The following is a 20,846-nucleotide window of genomic DNA, read 5'->3' on the forward strand; positions in this document are numbered from 1 at the left end:
TGACCTCAGCCATTCTCTCTGCTTCACTGGGCTGCTTTCTCGGGTAGCGAAGAATCCTGTTCCATACTGATCTCATTCACTTCCCCAAGAGAACTTTGGACAAAACTGATGCTTGCTCATGGCTGCCAGAAGGCCTGCAGGGGCTTCAGGGAATGGTCCAACTTTTGCTCAGCCTTGCATACGCAGCCTACACAGTCTGAGCCTTCACGGGGGGACAGATCGCAGGGAGTGTGCGCAGCTCTAAGTTGCACGTTTTTGAGAGTCGGTGCAGATGCAATGACTAATGACAACATGGTCTTTGAGTTCCACTGGGCTCTCTGCCCCAAAGGCCCTTTGCCAGGTTGTTTCTGTTAATATTTATCACAGCCGTGGGACAGGTTAGCCCCTCTCATTCAAGGGGAGCCTGGGGCCCCAAGGGTGGAAGTAACTTGCCCAGGATTGTCCATCGTTAGACACTGGATTGAAGCATCCAAATTCAGATGTTTAGTTTGTCTCCAGTGATCCCAGCCATGAGTTCACAGAGACCTAAGGGATGTGGTTCCACGGCTGATATCCAGACCACATGCTATGCTTCCAGTTAATTAGTAGAATAATATTGGCTAGACTATGCTGAGTCCTTACTCTTCTCCAGCCTGTCTTAAGTCTGTGCAGAGATCCCATGATTTACTCTTTACTTGAACCCAATGAAGAGGAAGCTATTCATAGTTCCCCCATTTTACGGATAAGGAAACTGAGGCTTGGAAAGATCAGTAACTGGGCTCAAGTTCCAGCCCCAGTGGTGGGACCTTGGAGATGTAGTCTTGGCCACTACATCTCCCCAGCTGGGGCCCTCCTGCTGGGACCCAGGCCTTTGCTGTGTGTGTTGCTTATTTGAGTGAGCCTCTAGGAACCTGAGGATCATCCTCGGCCTCTTCCTCTCTTGTACACTGATGCCAGTGATGGACTCCCTCAAACTCTGTCTCTTAACTAGCTTCGTTTTCGTGCCTCTCCTGGTACTTCTTCTATCACCTACTCAGATGCCCTCATTGCTTCTTGCTGGAGAACAAACAGCTTCCAGACTTCCCTCCTTTCTTCTGAATCTCTTCCCTCTGCTCGCTCTCCCCTCAGCTCCTGTGAGATCGGTGAACCTTAAAATTATCCTAGTGACAAGGAAGAGAGGCCCTCATGCTGCCTCATGCCTCGAAACCCGAACCCGGGGCGCCTGGGTGGCTCAGTCGGCTAAGCGTCCGACTTCGGCTCAGGTCATGATCTCACAGTTTGTGGGTTTGAGCCCCGTGTCGGGCTCTGTGCTGACAGCTCAGAGCTTGGAGCCTGTTTCAGATTCTGTGTCTCCCTCTCTCTCTGACCCTCCCCTGCTCACGGTCTCTCTCTCTCTCTCTCTCTCTCTCAGAAATAAATAAAACATTTTAAAAAATAAAAAAAAAAAAAACCCAAACCCATCTTCATTCAGCCTTGTCCCCACATCTGCACTCTGCTGACATCATCTTAATTTTAGTTTTACTTCTGTAAAAGGTTTTCCTTCACACTCAGTTTTCCTCCTCTCCCTTTTTCTGCTGATTTCTTTTAAATAATAAGGTCACTTTCTGCATGGCATTTCCCTTACCGGCCCAGGAAGGATGCACATGCCTCGTTCTGGGCTTCAGGTATGGAACCTTAATCCTAGCCCTTGCCAAGCCTCCACCCCTGTGATGCTGCACACGCCAGGTCACACAGGCTTTGAACCAAGAGATCACACTCCAGGAATCCTCTTTATTCCCCAGCCTAGCCCAGATGCAACACCCACAAAATGGTCCTTGAATAAATGTGTACATGAGTGACTTTGGCACCATGTAAACATTTCATGTACTCTACTTCATTCATTTTTTTTTTTTAATGTTTCTTTATTCTTGACAGTGAGAGAGAGCATGAACATGGGAGGGGAATAGAGAAAGGGGGAGAGAGAGCGAGAATCCCAAGTAGGCTCCGCGCTGTCAGCACAGAGCCCGATGCGGAGCTCGAATGCATGAACCGTGGGATCATGACCTGAGCCGAAGTCGGATGCTCAACCCACTGAGCCACCCAGGCGCCCCAACTATTCTACTTAGTTCTAACATTTGGTTGTTTGTAATAATGCTAACCATAATCAGGGTTAAAAACATCCAAAACTCGGGGCGCCTGGGTGGCTTAGTCGGTTAAGCGTCCGACTTTCGCTCAGGTCATGATCTCACGGTTTGTGGGTTCGAGCCCCACGTCAGGCTCTGTGCTGACTGCCAGCTCAGAGCCTGGAGCCTGTTTCAGTCTGTGACTCCCTCTCTCTCTGACCCTCCCCTGCTCACGCTGTCTCTCTCTCTCTCTCCCAGAAATAAATAAAAAACATTAAAAAAAATCCAAAACTCTTTTTGAAAGAGATTTCTCTGCCTCAGGATGAAGTAATACTTGCAGTGACATTTGAGCAGAGGAAATGACAAGGCGGCTGATGGGCAGCAGTCTCATCTACGAGAAGTTGTGTGGGCCCAGCCTGGCCGTCTGAGACACGGGCTTGATAAGGTGAAGGCGCCGAGCCCCGCGGCAGGCAGCCTGGGATGGGAGGCCCGTTGCGGGTCAGAGCAGGCCGCTGTCAGGCAGTTAGAGCCAGGCAAGGAGAAGCCACAGGGTGAGTGGCCGGCTTCGGTCTCTGTAAGGGCCCGCCAGCAGACTCACTGCGTGGGGTTGAGGCCAGACTTGCGGCCACAGTCCCCAGGGCACCTGGGGTGCTCACGTCCCTCAGCCCCCACCTTCTCTCTCCTCCTCGGTGAATCCGTGGCCCTGCAGTTTGGCGCAGCCACTCCTCTCCTGTTTCTTTCACGCCTCGCACCTGCCCTTCTCATGCTTAGTTTCACAAGAAGCAACTTGCCAGGGAGATGAGGATCCTCAGTATTGGATCCTCAACAAGCTAAAATCCTATCCCCAAAAGATGTTTCTGCCAGATCAGAGAGCCAGGTCTTAAAGATTTGAAGACCTCACGTAAAACAAAGGGAATCACCCAACATTGAAAACAACACACCAAACATAACCGGCCTCTCCCGTTCCTCTATCTGCCCGCCTCCTGTGGCTCGTGTGCCTGATCTACTGATGAGGAAAAGCTATTACACTGTAATAGGATTAATAAAAGTAATAGAATTAACTATAATGATTATAAGTATTATCATTTTGTTCATTATATCTACTCTTTGTGGAGTAACCAAATAATGCACTTAATATCCACCAGGCATTTGATTTGTTATCCAGCTAATCCTGTCGACAGTCTTACAGATGGGACCTCATTCCAAAATTGTTTTTAATAGAGAGACCCAGCAGGTGCAGCTGTGGAGCCTGGAGGAGGTTACAGTTTGCAAAGCCAGTGTTTGGGTTCAGATTGACCCCAACGATGGAGGGCGAGCTCATTTCATGCAACACACCGTCTCTCGTTTTTAAAATCCCATGCATCGTGACTGGGATGCATCGTGATTCCTTTTAATTTTTTAAAAATCTTTATTTTTGAAGGAGAGAGACAGAGCATGAGAGGGGGAGGGGCAGAGAGAAGAGGAGACACAGAATCTGAAGCAGGCTCCAGTCTGAGCTGTCAGCATAGAGCCCCATGCGGGGCTTGAATTCACAAATTGCAAGATCATGACCTGAGCCAAAGTCAGACACTCAACCTACTGAGCCACCAGGCTCACCGTGACTGGTGATTTTTTTTTTTTATTTTAACGTTTTTTTATTTTTGAGAGGGAGAGAGAGAGATGAGGGAGGAAGAGGCAGAGAGAGAGGGAGACACAGAATCTGAAGCAGGCTCCAGGTTCTAAGCTGTCAGCAAAGAGCCTGATGTGGGGCTCAAACTCATGGACCATGAAATCATGACCTGAGCCGAAGTCAGATACCCAACCGACTGAGCCACCCAGGTGCCCTATGACTGGTGATTTTTAAGAGACGTCAATACCTCTGATAGAGTTAGAGAACAGTATTTTTCTTCTTTAAGTCAGAGCCCTCCTCCAGCTAGACTGTAAAAATACATTCATCAGAAAGGTATTTGGGGTTTTATGATGACCTGACAGCTAAATTGCTTGTTTGATGTGAGTTGTGCGATGTTGTTCTCAATTAGATTAAATATTAAGAGTCCTATTTGCCAACTGCTAACAAAAATTGCTGAACATCACAGTCAGTTTGGGGAATTGCTTTCAATGAAGAACAAATGGAGATAAAATACCAGCGAGTGAAAGTGCCAGAGCTACACAGGTGTCGATAGATAGATCTGGTACTTTTAGATGTGGGGTGTTAGCTGTTTTCAACACCAGAGTGCTGTTTTGGCTACGGTCACCTTAGTTAAAGAACTTACTGTCTGCAGAGCCCTTCTTAGTAAACACAGCGGCGAAGTGGCCTGTTCACGTCGTTAGGAGGCTCTGTGCACAATACTGAAAAGCGAAAGGTCAGAGGGTCCCCTGTGTTTGGAAGACCACAGGGAATTGGGCCCCGGCCCCCTCTTATTTCCCCTTTCTACGCCTGGATCTCCTCAGCTCTGCGCAAAGGGAGGCAGTGTTTGCACAGTGTGGATGCTGGTATTGTGGCCGGCATCCTCACTGCCCACGGCCTCTGGCTTGTCCTGTCTGCATGTGGGGACCCAGCCCCCTCTCCTCCCAACCCTGCAGCCTGGCTTGCATGCACCCCTTTCGTGTTTCCATAATACAATGGTCTGTTCTGTCTCAGGTGCTCATTGTTTGCCAGATACTCTTCTAAGTACTTCGCTACTGACCTGTCTTAGTGCTCTTCACCACAGTGCTTGGAAACATTGCCTTTATTACGGGAGAGGCAGTGAATGATCACAGATTCACTATGGGCTCGGGGTGCTTGGGTGGCTCAGTCTGTAGAACGTCTAACTCTTGGTTTCAACTCAGGTCACGATCTCACGGTTCGTGGGTTCAAGTTCCACGTTAGGCTCTGCACTGACAGTGTGGATCCTGATTGGCATTCTCTCTCCCTCTCTCTGCCCCTCCTCTGCTTGCTCTTTCTGTCTCTGTCTCTCTCAAAATAAGTACATGAACTTAAAAAATATTTAAGAAATGCATGGTGGGCTCGATACCATGTAGAAAGTGCACATGATATTCAGCAGGGCACTGCTGTGTGACAAGCAGTCACTTGATAGCACGGGAAACAGGTCAAATACTGTGGCCTCGATTAAGAAACGTCGCAATGGAGTGCCAATGCGGTCACGTCGGTGGCCGTACGTTTAATAGTGTCATCTTGAACCCAAGGCAAGTGCAAGTAATAACACTGCACAGCAATATTTGATTGCAACATGGCCAGAGATATGATCCGGATTTTACTTGAAATGTGCTTAGATTATATTTGGTCTGTTAATTTTGACAATTTTTTTCCATAAGAAACTCTCAATTCCTGACACTATGTCTGACAGACCCACCACTCTGCTTCCTCACGCATAGAATGATGTCCCTTACAAGGTTGAGTTTAAAGCTCTAGACACACTGCGATTTACTATGCAGATGCTCTTGTTTGGTTTCTATGATTGCCATGATCATTCCAACGAAAGCCATGCAAGCTTTCGGCTGATTTCCTATAGACCTGAACATTCTCATGTGATAGTATTAATGCGGTAGCCTCCCATTTATCTTAATAATCTCTCAGAACAGCCTGATCTGTTTTCAGCAGAGGCCAAGAGAGGGCTCACATTCACTGAGCATCCTCTCCAGGGAGGCAAGAATTGGCAGTGGTTAGGGGTGTGGGCTCTGGGATCAGGCTCACCTCATTAAAATGTTGGCCATGCCCTGTTCTGATCGTCTACCTTTGGGACCAACCTTTAACTGTTGCTCTTCTCACCTTGCTCTTGGACATGGGTCTGGGTACTCCGTGCATCTCAGATAAGGAGGCTTATGAGGAAACACGTGGGTGTTCGTATGTTTGCTATCAGAATGTAGAATCCGTGTTCAGTGCTGGTCCTCTCTGGTCTAGTCCCCAGGTTCCCTACAGGATGAGGCATGTACAGAGAGCCCACCAGAAGTACCAGGGGGAGAGACAAGGGCCAAACCCACAAGACAGACTTCATAGCTCGCATAGGAGTGTAATTATAGTTGCTGAGTCGATATCTGCCCCAGTGTCAGCTGAAGGAATTTAATACCTTTCATAATTAAAATCATAAAAGCATAGAATTTTACACCTTTAAGAGACTGTGCACATCTCCAGTTTCCAAAACAGAAACAGTTTCAATGGTCACAGTGTACCCCTAAGACCGGCAGCTCACTCATTCTGCAGGAGCGTCGGAATTTGTAGCCTTGCGACCATCCTCTGGAGGATGGCAGTAATAATCGCTCCACCTTTCCCGTGCTGCGTGACTAATCCACGCTTCCAAAGGCCATTATCCCTGTTCTCACTGTCTTACCCTTGGTCGGGAAGACTTTTTGATTCTGGTGAATTCAGAATAGTGTCCTGTGGGATGAAAGAGTATGGCTATGCAGGTTGGGAACCCTGGATTTATCTCTTAGTAATTATGGGACCAAGGGCCCTGTTTTCTTTAATGAGACCCAGGGCCATTTACTTAATCTCTCTGGGCTCATTTCCACTGTTATAAGTTTACATTATGATTTCAACTTCCCTGAAGGTTTGGATGACCAGATGCAGCAACTAGTGAGAAGCCAGAGTCCGAGAACAGAGCCTCAGCACACGCCTCCCCATCTCCCCTGACAAGCTCACTAGCACACATTTTGTACATTTCTTATGTTTCTCTGGGTTCTTGGCACTTGAGTTCTGATGAGCATGATGTGCCAGACCCTCCGAGACCAAATCCCACCTGTGTCCTGGATTCCTGTGCCCTAGCAGGATCGCATGGAAGGTACATCCCTGCATTTTGTTCATTTGCTTGCTCTGTATCTTTGCTTATGGTGGATTTTGTGCTTCGCATGCCCCCTCTCATCCCTTTTCTGCCTAACCATTCAACACTCAGCTGCAGCCTCCCCTTTTTCTAGGAAGCCTCCCCTACACGCCCTTCCGCGCACTCAGCATCGTACAGTGTGTCCTGTGTGACACCTTCCTGCAGTGACGGTTCGTGTCCTTGGTTCCTCTAGACAGAGGGTATTTTCTTCTAGGTGGACCCATGTATTTGCATCTCTGCGTGTTTATAGCTTGGTGGTGGGCACCCAGGAGGCACCAAATAGAGAATAACTGGGATCATGATGATGCACTAACCCCATTCATTGACTTGGTGAAGAATATAAAGAGACCCAATGGGACTCTCAATCATAATACTTACCATGTGCAAGTGTGTCTCTCTAAAGTCAACTAGATCAATAGCAGCAATATAGGCATTCACCCAAAATGCATCACAGCCATTAAGGTAACTTACAAATCTGGTGATGCATTATCCAGCGTCAGTATATCAAGTTATTTCATTACTAATGAATTATTACCTTTTAAAGTTCTAAACAGGTCAAAAATCTCTTGGTAATATGGTAACTGACCAGTTTGCTAAAGAAAATGCCATTGAGTACGTCAGTGGAAGGATTCACATGGAATTTTACCTGTAAAATCATAAGACTAACACTGCATGTTTGTTTTGCTCTGTGGAGGGTGTGGAACTTTCCCCTTTCCCCTCAGTCTTGACCCATGAAGGTAGCTTAGTACCTGTCCAAGGTGTTAGAGCTGAGGGTGGCAAGGGTCAGACCTGACCTCTTGACCCTAGGTCATCCTGTAATTCCAAGTTCACTGAAGGTTTATGGGTCTGTGGCTTTGCCCCCCAAGATACAAGTAGAAGAAAATGTATGTCACAGTGATTTAGGAGCAAGCTGAATCAGAACAGTATCTTTCAAAAAGTGCTGTTTAGAACAGGCTTATAAACAGGAAAGGAAACAATATTTAGGAATCAGGGATGAAAATGATGACCACTGGTCTTCTCTGGACCCCTCCCCAACACTGACTGACTCTCCCACTTGCATCCTCCGGTCCTGAGCACCCAGGCCATTCAGGCTGCCACAGCAAGGCAGCATAGCACCTGTGACTTCATCAGCAGAGATCAGATCCACTGTCGGGTGTGAGGGCAACTGAGATGTAATACCTTCTCCCCAGCTGAGTGCTGAACCATCCAGAAAGACAAAGTAATAAGACAAATTGGAGATCAACCGAAGTACTAGATCATAAGGGCACTTGGGTAGCTCTGTCGGTTGAATCTTTGACTCTGGATTTTGGCTCAGGTCATGAGTTTCATGAATTAGAACACCGCATCGGGCTCTGTGCTGACAGTGTGGAACCTGCTTGGGATTCTCTCTCTCTCTCTCTCTCTCTCTTTCTCTCTCTCTCTCTCTCTGCCCCTCCTTGCTAACATTTTTTTCTGTCTCTCTCAGAATAAACTGAAGTAAAATAAAATAAGTCATTTGGCTTACATCATTGACTGAGGGGGCTCTCGGACAGTGAACTCTAGAATGAACCGTTACCTGCTCAGGTAGTGCTGGAACCCCCTAGCTGAGCTGCTCCTCTGCCAGGCCTCCCCCAGGACCAAGGGTGACAGGGACAAGCACCTTTAAGGGAGGACTTGCTACCAAGAAAAAAGACAAGAAAGATCCCAGTTGCTTGTCCCAGACTCACCATTTGCCTGATAAGTGGGTAGAGAGGACCTGGGGGTGTAATGTGAATAGGTGTCCCTCCACCTAGAAAACACATCAAGAGTGGAGAACCGTGTTGTCGCCCGCAACGTGCACCTCTAGATCCAGTCCGGGGAACCCGATGCACAACTTCCCCGATGATGACCCTTTAGAGCTCATGGCAGCTCTTCCACTTGACCATGGCCCCCTCTCTTTTCTTACTCTTGCTTCAGTCACCCACATGGCTGGATCTCCCACAGTGTGGAAGTAGCTGGGAGTCGGCACATGCTATCCTGTCCCCGATTCCCAGCAGAGCAGGTGCGGGTATAGCAGACACAGAGGGAGAGAAACACCGAGCCGAGTTTACTTACTCTATGGCCGGAGCCACACGGATCTCTCTGTGGTCACTCAGGTCACTTGTGGGATCCTTCGGTGCTGGAGCGGTGTGCAGGTGGAGAGCAGCAAGCACACACGTGTAGAGTGGAGAGGAGCCTGGGCGGGAATGTAGCCTGGATCAGGGACTGTCAGGTGCCTCGCCGACCCCCACGCCTGACCTGCTCCCCGCGCTCCTGCTCAAGGAGCTGTGTGAGATGTCAGTAAGAGCATCAGGGGCAACGTAGATCAAGTCGTACTGGTATAAAGTCACCTGTGTCTAGATTTCAGCTGCTTTTGGTAAGAGATTCTTTTTTTTTTTTTTTTTTTTTAATGTTTAGTTTTGAGAGAGAGAATGAGCATGTGAGTGGGGGAGAGGCAGAGAGAGGGAGACATAGAATCCAAAGCAGCTCCAGGCCCTGAGCTGTCAGCATAGAGCCTGATTCAGGGCTTGAACTCATGAACCATGAGATCATCACCTGGGTGGAAGTTGGCCACTTAACCGACTAAGCCACCCAGGCTCCCCGGTAAGAGATTCTTATAGTTCAACCCACAGCTAGTTACTGCAGTTGTGTGCTAGGGCACAAAATCAGGGACTGTGCACCCAGATAGCAGCCGTCTCTTGCTGACCAGATGAAGGAACAGAAAGACAAAGGTGTTTTCCGGGATCCTGGATAGTTGATTGCAAACCAAAGACTAGCCTAAAGGGGTTTTGACTCCCTTTGGAATTTATAGAACTGGGTTCCTTTTTAAACCTGGGCCCTAACCGGGATTAGAGTCTTGACTCTTCAGAGCACCTGGGTGGCTCCATCCATTAAGCATCCCACTCTAGATTTTGTTTCAGGTCATGATCTTGCAGTTCATGAGCTCGAGCCCCATATCAGACTCTGCCCTGGCAGAACCTGCTTGGGATTATCACCATCTACCTTTCTCTGCCCCTCCCCAGCACTCGATCGCTCTCTCTCTCTCAAAGTAAATAAATCAACCTAAAAAAAAAAAAGCTAATATTCGTACATGATTATTAACTAAAGTTCCTACTGTATTTAAAAAAAAAAAAAAAGAAGTTTGACTCCCCTGCATCCCGAATGTGAGGACACAGGCTAGCTTTATGAACCTCCCATGTCTCAGTTCCAAGTGTAAGGTCAGCATCGTGAGGCTTCCAGCACCAGCCCTGAGACCAGCAGACAGGTCATTTACCACTGAGGGGCCGTTTCCCAGTTTACAAAGTAGGGCTGAATCATTGTACGTATGTTACAGGGCTGGCATAAGAATGGAATGATTAATGCACACAAAACACATAAGCAATGCATGACATGTAACAGGGTCCGATAATGAACGCCCGTGCAGTGATGCTGTCGTAGTTCGCTCCTTGGTCAAAAACAATAATGAAAACCCCCCTGAATTACTGAGAAGAGGAATCCAGGGACCAAAAAATAGTACCAGGCACACAGCAGGCAGCTAATGAACAGTAGCTGCTATTAATAGAATATTCTAGATTGTGAGGTCTGTTGGAGCATTTGCATTCCTGTTTCAAATGAGCATCCAGAATGTTAAAACCCCGTTCCATGTATGCCTTCGCCCGCAATTGTAACACAGAAGATGTGCTGATATTTCTGTACAAAAACGCGCCTCACTTTCATGGGTGTGTTTGAATTAAATGAAAAGTTATCAATGCTTCCCACGTGCCCAGTGAATATCAGATTGTGTACACATCTTCTATAAAGTGTAAGTGAGTGTGTTTATATAGGACATAAAGGTCTAGAACATGATTTGTTTGTGGTAGGATAGCAAACCCAAATTTCAGTGTCAATCCCAAAATTGTGTGAAAACCCATGGTTCTTTTTTTTTTTTTCTAAGAAGATGTGGTATATTTATTTATTTTGAGAGAGAGAAAGAGAAAGAAAGTGAGCATGGGAGGGGCAGAGAGAAAGAATCCCAAGCAGGCTCCGTACCATCAATGCAGAGCCCGATGTGGGGCTCAAACTCAGAAACCACAAGATCGTGACCTGAGCCGAAAGGACGTTTAACCAACTGAACCACTCAGGCGACCCAAAACCTACAGTTCTAAGGAAGAGGGAGGGGAGGGTGATTTGCACCTTCAGTCCAGGCCTGTGTTGCCTTGATGTTGTCATGACCTCCAGAAGAAGCAACAGCTCATTTCTTTTCTTTTCTCTTCTTTTCTTTTCTTTTCTTTTCTTTTCTTTTCTTTTCTTTTCTTTTCTTTTCTTTTCTTTTCTTTTTTTCCTTCTCTTCTCTTTTCTTTTTTCTTTTGTTTTCATTTGTTTGCTTTGCTTTTCGTTTTGTTTCTCTTTTTCCTTTTTTCCTTTCTCTTTTCTTTCTTTTCTCTTTCTTTCCTTTGTCTTCTTTCTTTTCTCTCTCCTTCCTTCCTTCCTTCCTTCCTTCCTTCCTTCCTTCCTTCCTTCCTTCCTTCCTTCCTTTCTTTCTTTCTTTCTTTCTTTCTTTCTTTCTTCCATCATTGAATCTCTTTGTGCTGTTTCAGGTTCAAAGACAAATGACAAGCCACTTGTACCTTCACGGCGTTCAGGTAGGGTGGTGGGGGTATCACTGTGGTCTCAGGAGGTGTGTGCAGGAGCAGAGCAGAGGAGGAGCCTGCAGAAGCTTCACAGAGGAGAGGACATTTGACCCGAGTCTTGGTGGTGAGTTTCAGGCAGCCAGGGGATGGGCCCTTAAAAGGAGAAAAGCAAAGAGAGCTGTGTTGGCAATAAGAGCAGCAGATGAGCTGGTAATGTGGTCGGGCTTAAGGCTGTGAATGCCAGAGTCAGGAATCTGAACTTTATCTTGTAGACAGTGGGTAACACTGTGAACTAACTTGCACACACTGGCGCCACAGGTGGAAGGTGAGGGGTGAGGCCCGTGAGAAGGACGTTTTAATAATTAAAGTGAGCAATATAGACTCAAACGAGGGCCAAAGCGAGAGCATGGTAGAGACAGAATCTTCAAGACTTTCTTACAGGTGAGAAAGAAATCTGGAGTCTGGGAGAATTCAAGGCTTTTGTGAATATTGGGCCAAATGGATCTGTAATGATGACCAAAGGGAAGAGATGGATTAAGGGGACAGCAAGTCACTTCTTTAAGCTACTTCTTTGGCAACAGGCAAGCTATCAGATCAGAACTCTGGAATGGAGATCTAGTACCCAGGGCAGGAGTTAGATCTGGAGATGGAAATGGGAGAGGCATTAATAAGAAGGTCAGAGTTGATGGCAAGCTTTGCCCTCTCTGTTGGGAGTTTCACTTTATATTTCCTTCATTCCCTAACTGACACCTATTAAGTACTGAATATAAACCAGGCTCTTAGGTAAGCACCGTGGCTTTATTACTATCCCCATCTTTCATCTGAAATGGACACTTCAGAGGGTAGGGGGTTAACCCATCATGCCATTAGTGAGTGCTGATCCAGACTAGGCACAGAGCTGTTGGACTCCAGATTCTGTGTCCTAACCAAACCATGGTTCAACAAGGCTCCCAAGGGACTCCAGTTAAGTTAAAATCTATTTTTAGAGGAGCACCTGGGTGGTTCAGTCCATTAAGCATCTGACTTCAGCTCAGGTCATGGTCTCGCAGTTCACCAGTTCGAGCACCACATCAGGCTCTGTGCTGACAGCTCAGAGCCTGGAGCTGCTTCCGGTCCTGTGTCTTCCTCTCTCTCTGCCCCTCCCCCACTCACACCGTCTCTCTCTCAAAAATAAACATTAAAAGAAATTTTTTTAAAGATTCTCTCTCCCTCTCTCTCTGCCCTACCTCGTTCACTCTCTCTCCCCCCCAAATAAATAAACATTAAAAAAATCCATTTTTAGGTTTCTGAGAGGATCACTGTTGATGTCCAAGCTGCGTAATCTGTAGGCATACCCCTCGGTGCATCCTGAGGGAGCAGAAGTTCCTTTCGTGCCCGCTGACCTCACCCTGGGACATGGCACATGTCCGTGTTCTATCGCAGTAGTCTCCTGTGATCCTTAGCAGCTACCGTGAGAGACTGTGTCATGGCCATTCGCTCTTTACATTTGCTCTGTCCCTGCTGTGTGGTGGGCCCTGGCCTGGAGATCTCCATCATGGGTTCACTTGCTGCCTCATGTTCTGCCGGCCCCGTGTGAGGCCTGTGTCATTTAGGGTTTCCGTCCCCGGCTCTTGGAAAGGGCAGGCTCGAGTGTCCTTTGTGTGGGGAGACTGTGCTTTCCAGCCGTGCTCTGTGCAATCTCAGTGCAGGTGCACAGGCCCTTCCGCACTTGCTCTGCAGGCCTGGGGGTGGGGATGGAGGGGAGCGGCCAATGGGGTCTTCTGTGCAGCCCACTCACTTCCCGAAAGTTGTGCTGTTGACTGTTTTGCAGGGGACAAGATTTGTTTTGTTCATAGTAATCTCAGGCCATGGATTTTATTCAGTATTTCTTGTTCAATTACCATTTTGGCTTCAGATTATCTCCATCATCATATCGAATCAGCCTTCTGAAGATGCCCCAAAGATTACCTAATGTGTCTCTTGAAAAATCCTCATGGGATATGTATGTAGTTTTAAAAGAGAAAGTTAACATCAGACTTCTAAGGTCCCTTGCCTTCAGTGGGTCCTGAAGCATTTTCAGCTGGAGGCATTGGTGATAAGAAAATTGGGTTGGCAAACAGGTGTCAGGACCAGAAAACAGGCTGCTCAGGACTGCTGGAAGGAAGCAGATTGGGGGCTCGTAGCTCCCTGGATCTGATGCCTTTGTTAATCCCCTGTCTGCTTTCATTTCTGCTTAGTCACAGCTACTGCAGGCAGGACTTAAATTAACGCCTCAGTCAAAGCAAGCAGGCTTCATGGAACATCTGTCCTCTGTGAGGCACGGTCTCAGGGTGCATGTGGCGCATTGAGAAAGAACTGCCCCCATTTAGCACCTGGACTTGAGAATCATTTCGTCTGCAGGCAAAACGGGGTGACCTTGAACAAGTCATTTGATCCTTTGAGCCACAGTCTTTCATCTATGAAACAGAAATTGGAGTTCCTACCACTTATTATTTGATCTAATCAGAAAGAGCTTTGGGGCACAATAAGTGATAAAAGCTAGGCATGAAGAACTTCCCGGAGCCTTTCCAACATGTGAGTGTATCCATGTATGTTTCCAGGACGTGCATACATAAGACATGTATGCACATGTGCATACGGAAGTATCCTAGAAAGATCCACAAGAAATTACTGGACTCTGGGGAATGAGGCACTTTATATCGTTTCTTTTGGTAACACTGAGATTTTTACCATTTGTGTATTCTAATTTTGAAAATCAGAATTAGAGTATCTGCTTTGTATGGTGTTTGCTGAAGAACAAATGAGATCAAGATCATGGGGATGCCCAGATGCTTCGCGAGCGGTGGGTTGCTTTTGGCTCCCTGGGCCCCGGGGTCCAACATGCACACTCCGCTATGCACAGGCTCTGTGCACCTTTCTGCAACTGCACCGACTTCTGATCTTCACGGAATAGGAGGGGTGAGAAATGGGAATATGTGGATTCCCTGAGTGCCTAGCCGACTGAGTTTTCTGCTTATGAAATGGAAGAGTCTTTTCATTCCAAGCCTCACTGAACATGTCTCATAAGTTCAAATCCAGAGGGACCTGGTGGCCTCGTAATGGAAAGCCAGGTTTCAGTGGAGTCCCTGGGGAGGGGTGAGGCCTCTCCAGCGGACGCTGTGGCACGCTGCCCGCATCCCTCCTCAGGCCCGAGTCACTCGTTCCTCAGGCTGCCAGCCATGCTGGGAGCCCACAGCAATTGGCCAGGTCCCTTTCTGGAGTCCACTGTGTCTGAGGGAGCTGCTGATCGAGGTCACACCTCCTGCAGGGGTCCCCCACTCTCGGTAGTGGTCAGTGCATGGGTGCGATGGTGCGATGCACGGCCCCTCCTCCGAGGCCCACGGCCCTGCAGTGCCAGCGCTGCCCGTGGGATGGACCGAGGTCTCTGTTGTCCTGCAGGGCAGTGCGGGGCGGCTCTCTCTGTGCCCAGCCCTCCTCCCCCGCAGAGTTGCTCCCGAGAGCGCCTCCTGCAGACACCACTGTGTCTCAGAGTCTTCTTCCTAGGGACCTTATGACCGCTCAGAGCTAGGTGACAGAAGCTGACCGGACAGCCCCATCCCGCTCTCCTGATTTGTAGCACCTGTGTGACCCACTCATCATGATGCTGGGATTAGAGCGGGCACCTGTGATGGCCTACTCTCCCCTCAAGGCACCGTTGGGAGTGCAGATGGGTGCAGATGGCCACGGACCCCTAGCAGACCTGTCCTGGCCCCCGTGGACCGACTCGGTCCTCTCCGATGGCAGCAACGGGGGGACTAGACACCCGGAGGCGGGGATCCTGGCAGCTTGCCCTCCAGAGTTCTTGCAGCACGACCGGCAGGCACCAGGGGGTCATGAAGAGCCACTTGCGTCCTTCCATGGCCACTTGAGCAGTAGATGGACAGGAAGGTCCCGCATCCGTGGAGCTCTCCCGCCCAGAACCCAGCGCCTTCCTCCTCTGCTGCCCAAGGCCTCCCTGGGGGCTTCCTTTCTCTGCCCCCAAATCAAATCCCTCCTGAAATTCACCCCAAGACACCCTTCTCTCTTGAGTGTGTGCCCAAGTCGGGGCTGGCCTGTGTCCTCTCTTCCATCATGCCTGGGCCTCTGGGTACCTTGTGACTTGGCCACATTTTCCTCATCACACAAACCATAGTTGGGTCATTGTACCCGTTTAAGGCTCCCTACATCTGCGAGCAGAGGCAACGTACAGAGCGTCTGATGCCAACTTGGGTTCCGTCTGTCACCAAATGCACCTGCCAGTGTTGCGTATCTAAGCCCACATCTCACAGCAGCGCATTTTTCTCTCTTTGGACCACTCACCCGCCTGCCAGGAGGGTCTCCGCAAATTCCTCATCTCCCTGCGAGAGGAGACCCTCCGTCGGCCCCCATCTGCTGTGGGGTGCTGTGCAGCGGCCTGGGACTGAGACTTGGACGTGGGTCCCACTGGCTTATCACAGACCTTCCAGGTCAGTGCCCTCCTCCTCCTCATTAGTTGTTAATATTACTATTAATATTGTCATTATTATTATTATTCTTTTGCTATGAATGTGCAAGACAGAGACTTGGCGGATCTCAGTGTCTTTCCCACACAGAGAGGCAGGGAGCCAAACCCTCCTTTCCCTGGAAGCGTGAGCCCCTCAGCTGTTCTCCGAGCCCCAGCCTCTGGTCTGTCCCGCCCACAGGGGAGCTTCTACGCGCCCTCGGAGAACTGCATGCAGCGCGCACACAAGTGGCACCGGCAGCTCTGCTTCCTGCTCCTGCACGCCTACCGGGGGCTCCGCGCCTACTTCCTGGGCATCATGAGGGACGTCCCCGAGCTGCCGCACGCGGAGCTGGGTAAGGGGCCGGGCTGGGGCCGGGCTTGGGAAAGCGGCATGTTCTCTGAGCGTCCCGGTGGCAAATGCTGCTGCAGGTGTGTGTCTGTGTGTCACCTTCTTCTGGCAGGAGGGAGTCTTGGACGTGCACCTGAGGGAAGATAAGGCAGGGGCCCCTCTCCGTTCACCCACTGGGCACTTATTGGACACCTGCTGCATGCACTGGGCACTACTGGACACAATGTCGAGTTGCTTGCTAAGGGAAAATGCCAGTTTATAGCCTTTTTAAAAAATTAGGCTGCAAAAAAAAAAAAAAAAAAAAAAATTAGGCTGCAGTTACAGGGTTGCAATTTACGAGAGTGGAAAACAACCCAAAAAAGAACACATATATTATATACATAATAAATATACTTTATATATAACATAATGTAATTTTCAATAATAATTTTACAATGTTTACATATTTTATATAAAATATAAGATGTATTTTAATAGTTTAATAATATTTTAGTATGTTTTTATATTTTATATAAAATATAACATTTTATGTAGAATATATATTTTATATTTTTTTATATTTTTATGTATAACATAAATAATATATTTTATGTATGCTTTATATGTAATATAGATATCTAAGTATTTATATACTTGTATATAAATATATATGACATATTTTTTAACCTGGATGATTATGGAAACCTCTCAGCAGCCATCGTCTTTGGTTTTCTGGGGATGAATTGCTTTGTGCACCTCATGGTGCACAACATGGATATCATTGGGCCTGAATCCCTCTCTGTTGACAGTGGAACTGAGATCAGAGAGGTGCAGTGGCTGCTCAGGGTCACACACAGCAGTGCACCGCAGGACCAAGACGAGAGCACAGAGCTGCTGCGGTGACTCCCGGGGCAGGGCCCCTTCCACCCTCCCACTCACTGACAGCGGGTGACAGCGTGATTCTGCTGTCTGTCCTCTGCCGATGACCGTTTGCTTCCAGAACAGAGGCCAGATCCTTAGCCTGGTTCAAGGTTAAGAGCAGGCCTGCCGGGCACCTCAGCTTCCCCACTCACACCCGAGACACCTGCTGAGACAGTCTTGACTTTGGCGTTATTCACGGCCTCATACATAGTCTATTACTGCATCGCACACACCACATGACAGTGATATCCTACTTGCATGTTTTTCTTCCCCAGTAGATGCGGGGTCTTTGAGAGCAGAGGCCCCTCAGACCCCTCGTACACAGTGCCCCGCATGCAGGGCGGTTGATGAATGGTGGGTGCCATCTTGCCATCTGGACTTTTCAGCTCTAACCCTCCAGACGAGTCAGGCACGACTCTGAATCAGGCAGTAGCAAAGTTGAATTTTTTTTTTTTCCGGTTTAGATGATCTGCATACCATAAAAGCATGCACCGAATCAGAGCCAGTTTATACAACCCAAAGGGAAAGTGGAGATTGTACACTGAAAGCTGACTTGCTGTTTTAACTTTTTACCCAAAGGAACTGGGTTTATTTGCTCATTCACTCACCATAATGTTTTTATCAAGCGTCTGCTATGTGCCAGATGCCCCTGACACAGTCATGTTCAATATGACAGAAGTCCTCTGTGCCTGGTGGGACTCGCAGACCTGAGGAAGGTGCTGGGGGCTAAGGCACGTGCTTATCAGGACATCAGTGAGGATCCGGAGGTACTGACGGATGGGTCCCACTCATCCGGGCAGCAGTGCTTTAAGGGGACCCAGTGCTGTGGCCAAGTACAAACCCCTGACCGTGTCATAGAACGGGGGAAGAGTCCAAAGACAGGCAGATGCAGACATTAAATCACCACTGGCCAGAGGCCAGAGGTTCCTGCTGATAAGAGGTGAGACCAGCGGCCCCTCCGTGGATGGGAGGGAAGGATGTGATGATTGTCAATGTCAGAGTGAGGGGAGGTGGGCTCAGCTCTGCCATCCACTTCTCTGTGCTTCCCAGAATTCCCCTGTATGATGGAGTCCAAACCCGAGCCCACATGTGGTTGGAGGCCCACACCTGCTTGCATAGATCTGCAAGAGCCCAGAAGAGTGTGGGATCGCTTTGAACCCCACAAAGTGCTGTGTGAATGTGGGGGCTTCTGTTCCTCAGAAAAGCATCCCTGAGATGCTGTGGACCTTCATCTAGTATGAGGTCCCCAGGCTCCAAATCCGGTTTCTCCTTTTTATAAATATGCCCTCAGGAGATTGAAGGAGAGACCTCAGCTACATGTTTCTTTCTGTGACTTGATTGCCAACTTGAACATATGCTTTGTATTGTAGTTAGCAACTGCAACATTTCAGCGTGCGGCCATTTTATTCTGCGTCTTTTTTTTTTCTTCCTAGAGTCCCTTGCTGTGGAGGAAACGCTCTCTCAGCTGTGCTCCGAGCTGCAGGTAATTAGAAAATGGATCCTGTGGGCCCGAAGGGCAGTCGTGTCGCAGGGCAACACGGGTGCTGGCTTGATGTAGAATTCGGAGATGAAAACACGGGGCATGTAGGCTCCCTCTAGACCGGCAACTCTTCCACCCCATCGCCCTTTGTTCTAAGGGTCCACTCGACCTCTAGCTCTCTGCTGGAGGCTTTGGGGAAAAAAGAAACCTGTTAACAGGTGTCTGTCCCTGGAGCCAAGACTACATTTATTTGTCGATGACTCATCCATTTAACAAAATATGTTACGGACCAACCATGTGCTTCTCCTGGAGGGCGACGGAGCCCTTGCACCTGCGCCCACATGGCCTCAGCCACGGCGAGAGGCTGGCAGCACGATGATGCTGGTAATGGAAACAGGTGCATTCGCCGAGGGTTCATCGCGTGTGCTTGAAGACTACGTGCTGGTTGTAGGCACATGGCTAATGCAGGCTACTGTTATTTGTGGTCTCTGGGATACTTCCACATCCCGTGGCATTGGGTGGTTCGGGTGCGTACTGCACGCCATCCTTATAGAGCGAGAGGCAAATTAAGATGGAAGTGAGGCTGGCAGCTCGGGGTTGGTGACACTTTAGGCAGCGCTAGAAGCTGGACTCCAAAGACCATCTCATTACAAAGTGATACCCCTGTCTCTCAAACCTGTGTTTTAAACCCTGTGCAGTAGAAACACACTTGGGCCTTTAACAATGTACGTTTGCCTGGGTGCAGCCAGAACTCGTTGAGACAGAATATCGGGGAGTGGAGCTCAGGCATCTGTATTCATTAAAAGCTCCTCAGGTTGATCAAAACCACAATGCGATATCACCTCACTCCTCTTAGAGTGGCTATTACCGAAAAGACAAGAGATGTCAAGTGCTGTCAAGGATGCAGAGGGAAGGGAACCCTCGGGCACTGTTGGGGGGGAGGGTAACAACAGGAGCCGGCACCGTGGGAAACACCGTGAGGTTCTTCAAACATTTAAAATGACAACTGTCACAGGATCCCACAGTTTAACTACCAAGTCTGCATCTGAGGATGTAATCACTGTCCTGAAGAGATGTCCGCACCCCGGTGTCCACTGCAGACACCCTGGGTGGCCACATGTGGATGAATGGATAAAGAAAACGTGGTCTTTATATACAGTGGAATACTCTTCAGCCGAAAGAAGAAGGAAGTCCTGCCATTTGTGACAATGTGGACGAATCTTTTGTAAGTGTATTTATTTATTTAGAGAGAGAATCCCAAGCAGGCTCCACACCGACAGCATAGAGCCTAATGCAGGGCTCAAATTCACAAACTGTGAGATCATGACCTGATCTGAAACCAAGAGTTGGCCGCTCAACCGACTGAGCAATTCAGGTGCCCCACAACGCGGATGAATCTCGAGGGCATCCTGCTAAGTGCGATAAGTCAGACGGAGAAAGACTGAGAATGTGTGATCTCACTTACATGTGAAATGTAAAACAAAAACCTAAGCCATGGGAACGGAGCACAGCTCGGTGGTGGCCAGAGGAAGAGGGAGATGGGGGAAGGTGGCCAAGAGGTACAGACTTCCCAGTTAGAGGACGAGTAAGTTCTGGGAGTGTAATACACAGTGTGGAGACCGAAGGTGACGCTGTGCTGTGTATTTGAAAGTTACTACGAGTGTAGATCTTAAGAGTTCTCATCAATGAGGAGAAGCACGGTATGCAAGTGAAGTGATGGGTGTGTGAACTAACCTGATTGTGGTGATCATTTCACACTGTATACATTTACCAAACCGTGATGTGGGACACCTGACATGTACGCAATGTTATATGTCACTTCTGTCTCAGTAAAACTGGAAGAAAAGAAATTAGAAGGGAATGGCTTCCCAGATGAGTCTCCGTGCCACCAGGAAGGACTGAGAGCCCCTGGTCTGCAGCACGTTGTAAAGTCAGCAAACCTCAGTGTTCCGGTGGTAAGGCAGAGCACAGAGGTGGTACCGCATGCTGGGTGCGGAAGGGTCTAGAATGGAGGGGCCGTTTGCTGTGAGCCCTGAGGAGAGGTGGGGCTTAGCTGTCAGGGTAATCAAGGAGTCACATTGCAGGCACTGCTCCTGATACAAGTGGAGATATGTGAGGGACACAAGAAGCCGGCTTAGAGACTGTGGAAGGGA

The 20,846-nt window shown here is 48.5% G+C and overlaps 1 protein-coding gene across 2 annotated transcripts in view; it reads left to right on the forward strand.

Annotated features, from left to right (window-relative positions):
- FAM135B (family with sequence similarity 135 member B) overlaps nucleotides 1-20,846 on the forward strand; it is a 281,275-nt gene that overhangs the window by 221,482 nt on the left and 38,947 nt on the right. For both annotated transcript variants that reach the window (XM_039232988.1, XM_039232987.1), the window contains exons 8-9: nucleotides 16,164-16,317; nucleotides 18,647-18,696. In XM_039232988.1, coding sequence (XP_039088919.1) covers nucleotides 16,164-16,317; nucleotides 18,647-18,696 — 204 coding nt within the window. The remainder of the gene's footprint in view (nucleotides 1-16,163; nucleotides 16,318-18,646; nucleotides 18,697-20,846) is intronic.

Source organism: Hyaena hyaena, unplaced genomic scaffold (assembly GCF_003009895.1).
Source record: "Hyaena hyaena isolate Hyena2069 unplaced genomic scaffold, ASM300989v1 scaffold_69, whole genome shotgun sequence".
Taxonomy (NCBI): Eukaryota; Metazoa; Chordata; class Mammalia; order Carnivora; family Hyaenidae; genus Hyaena; species Hyaena hyaena.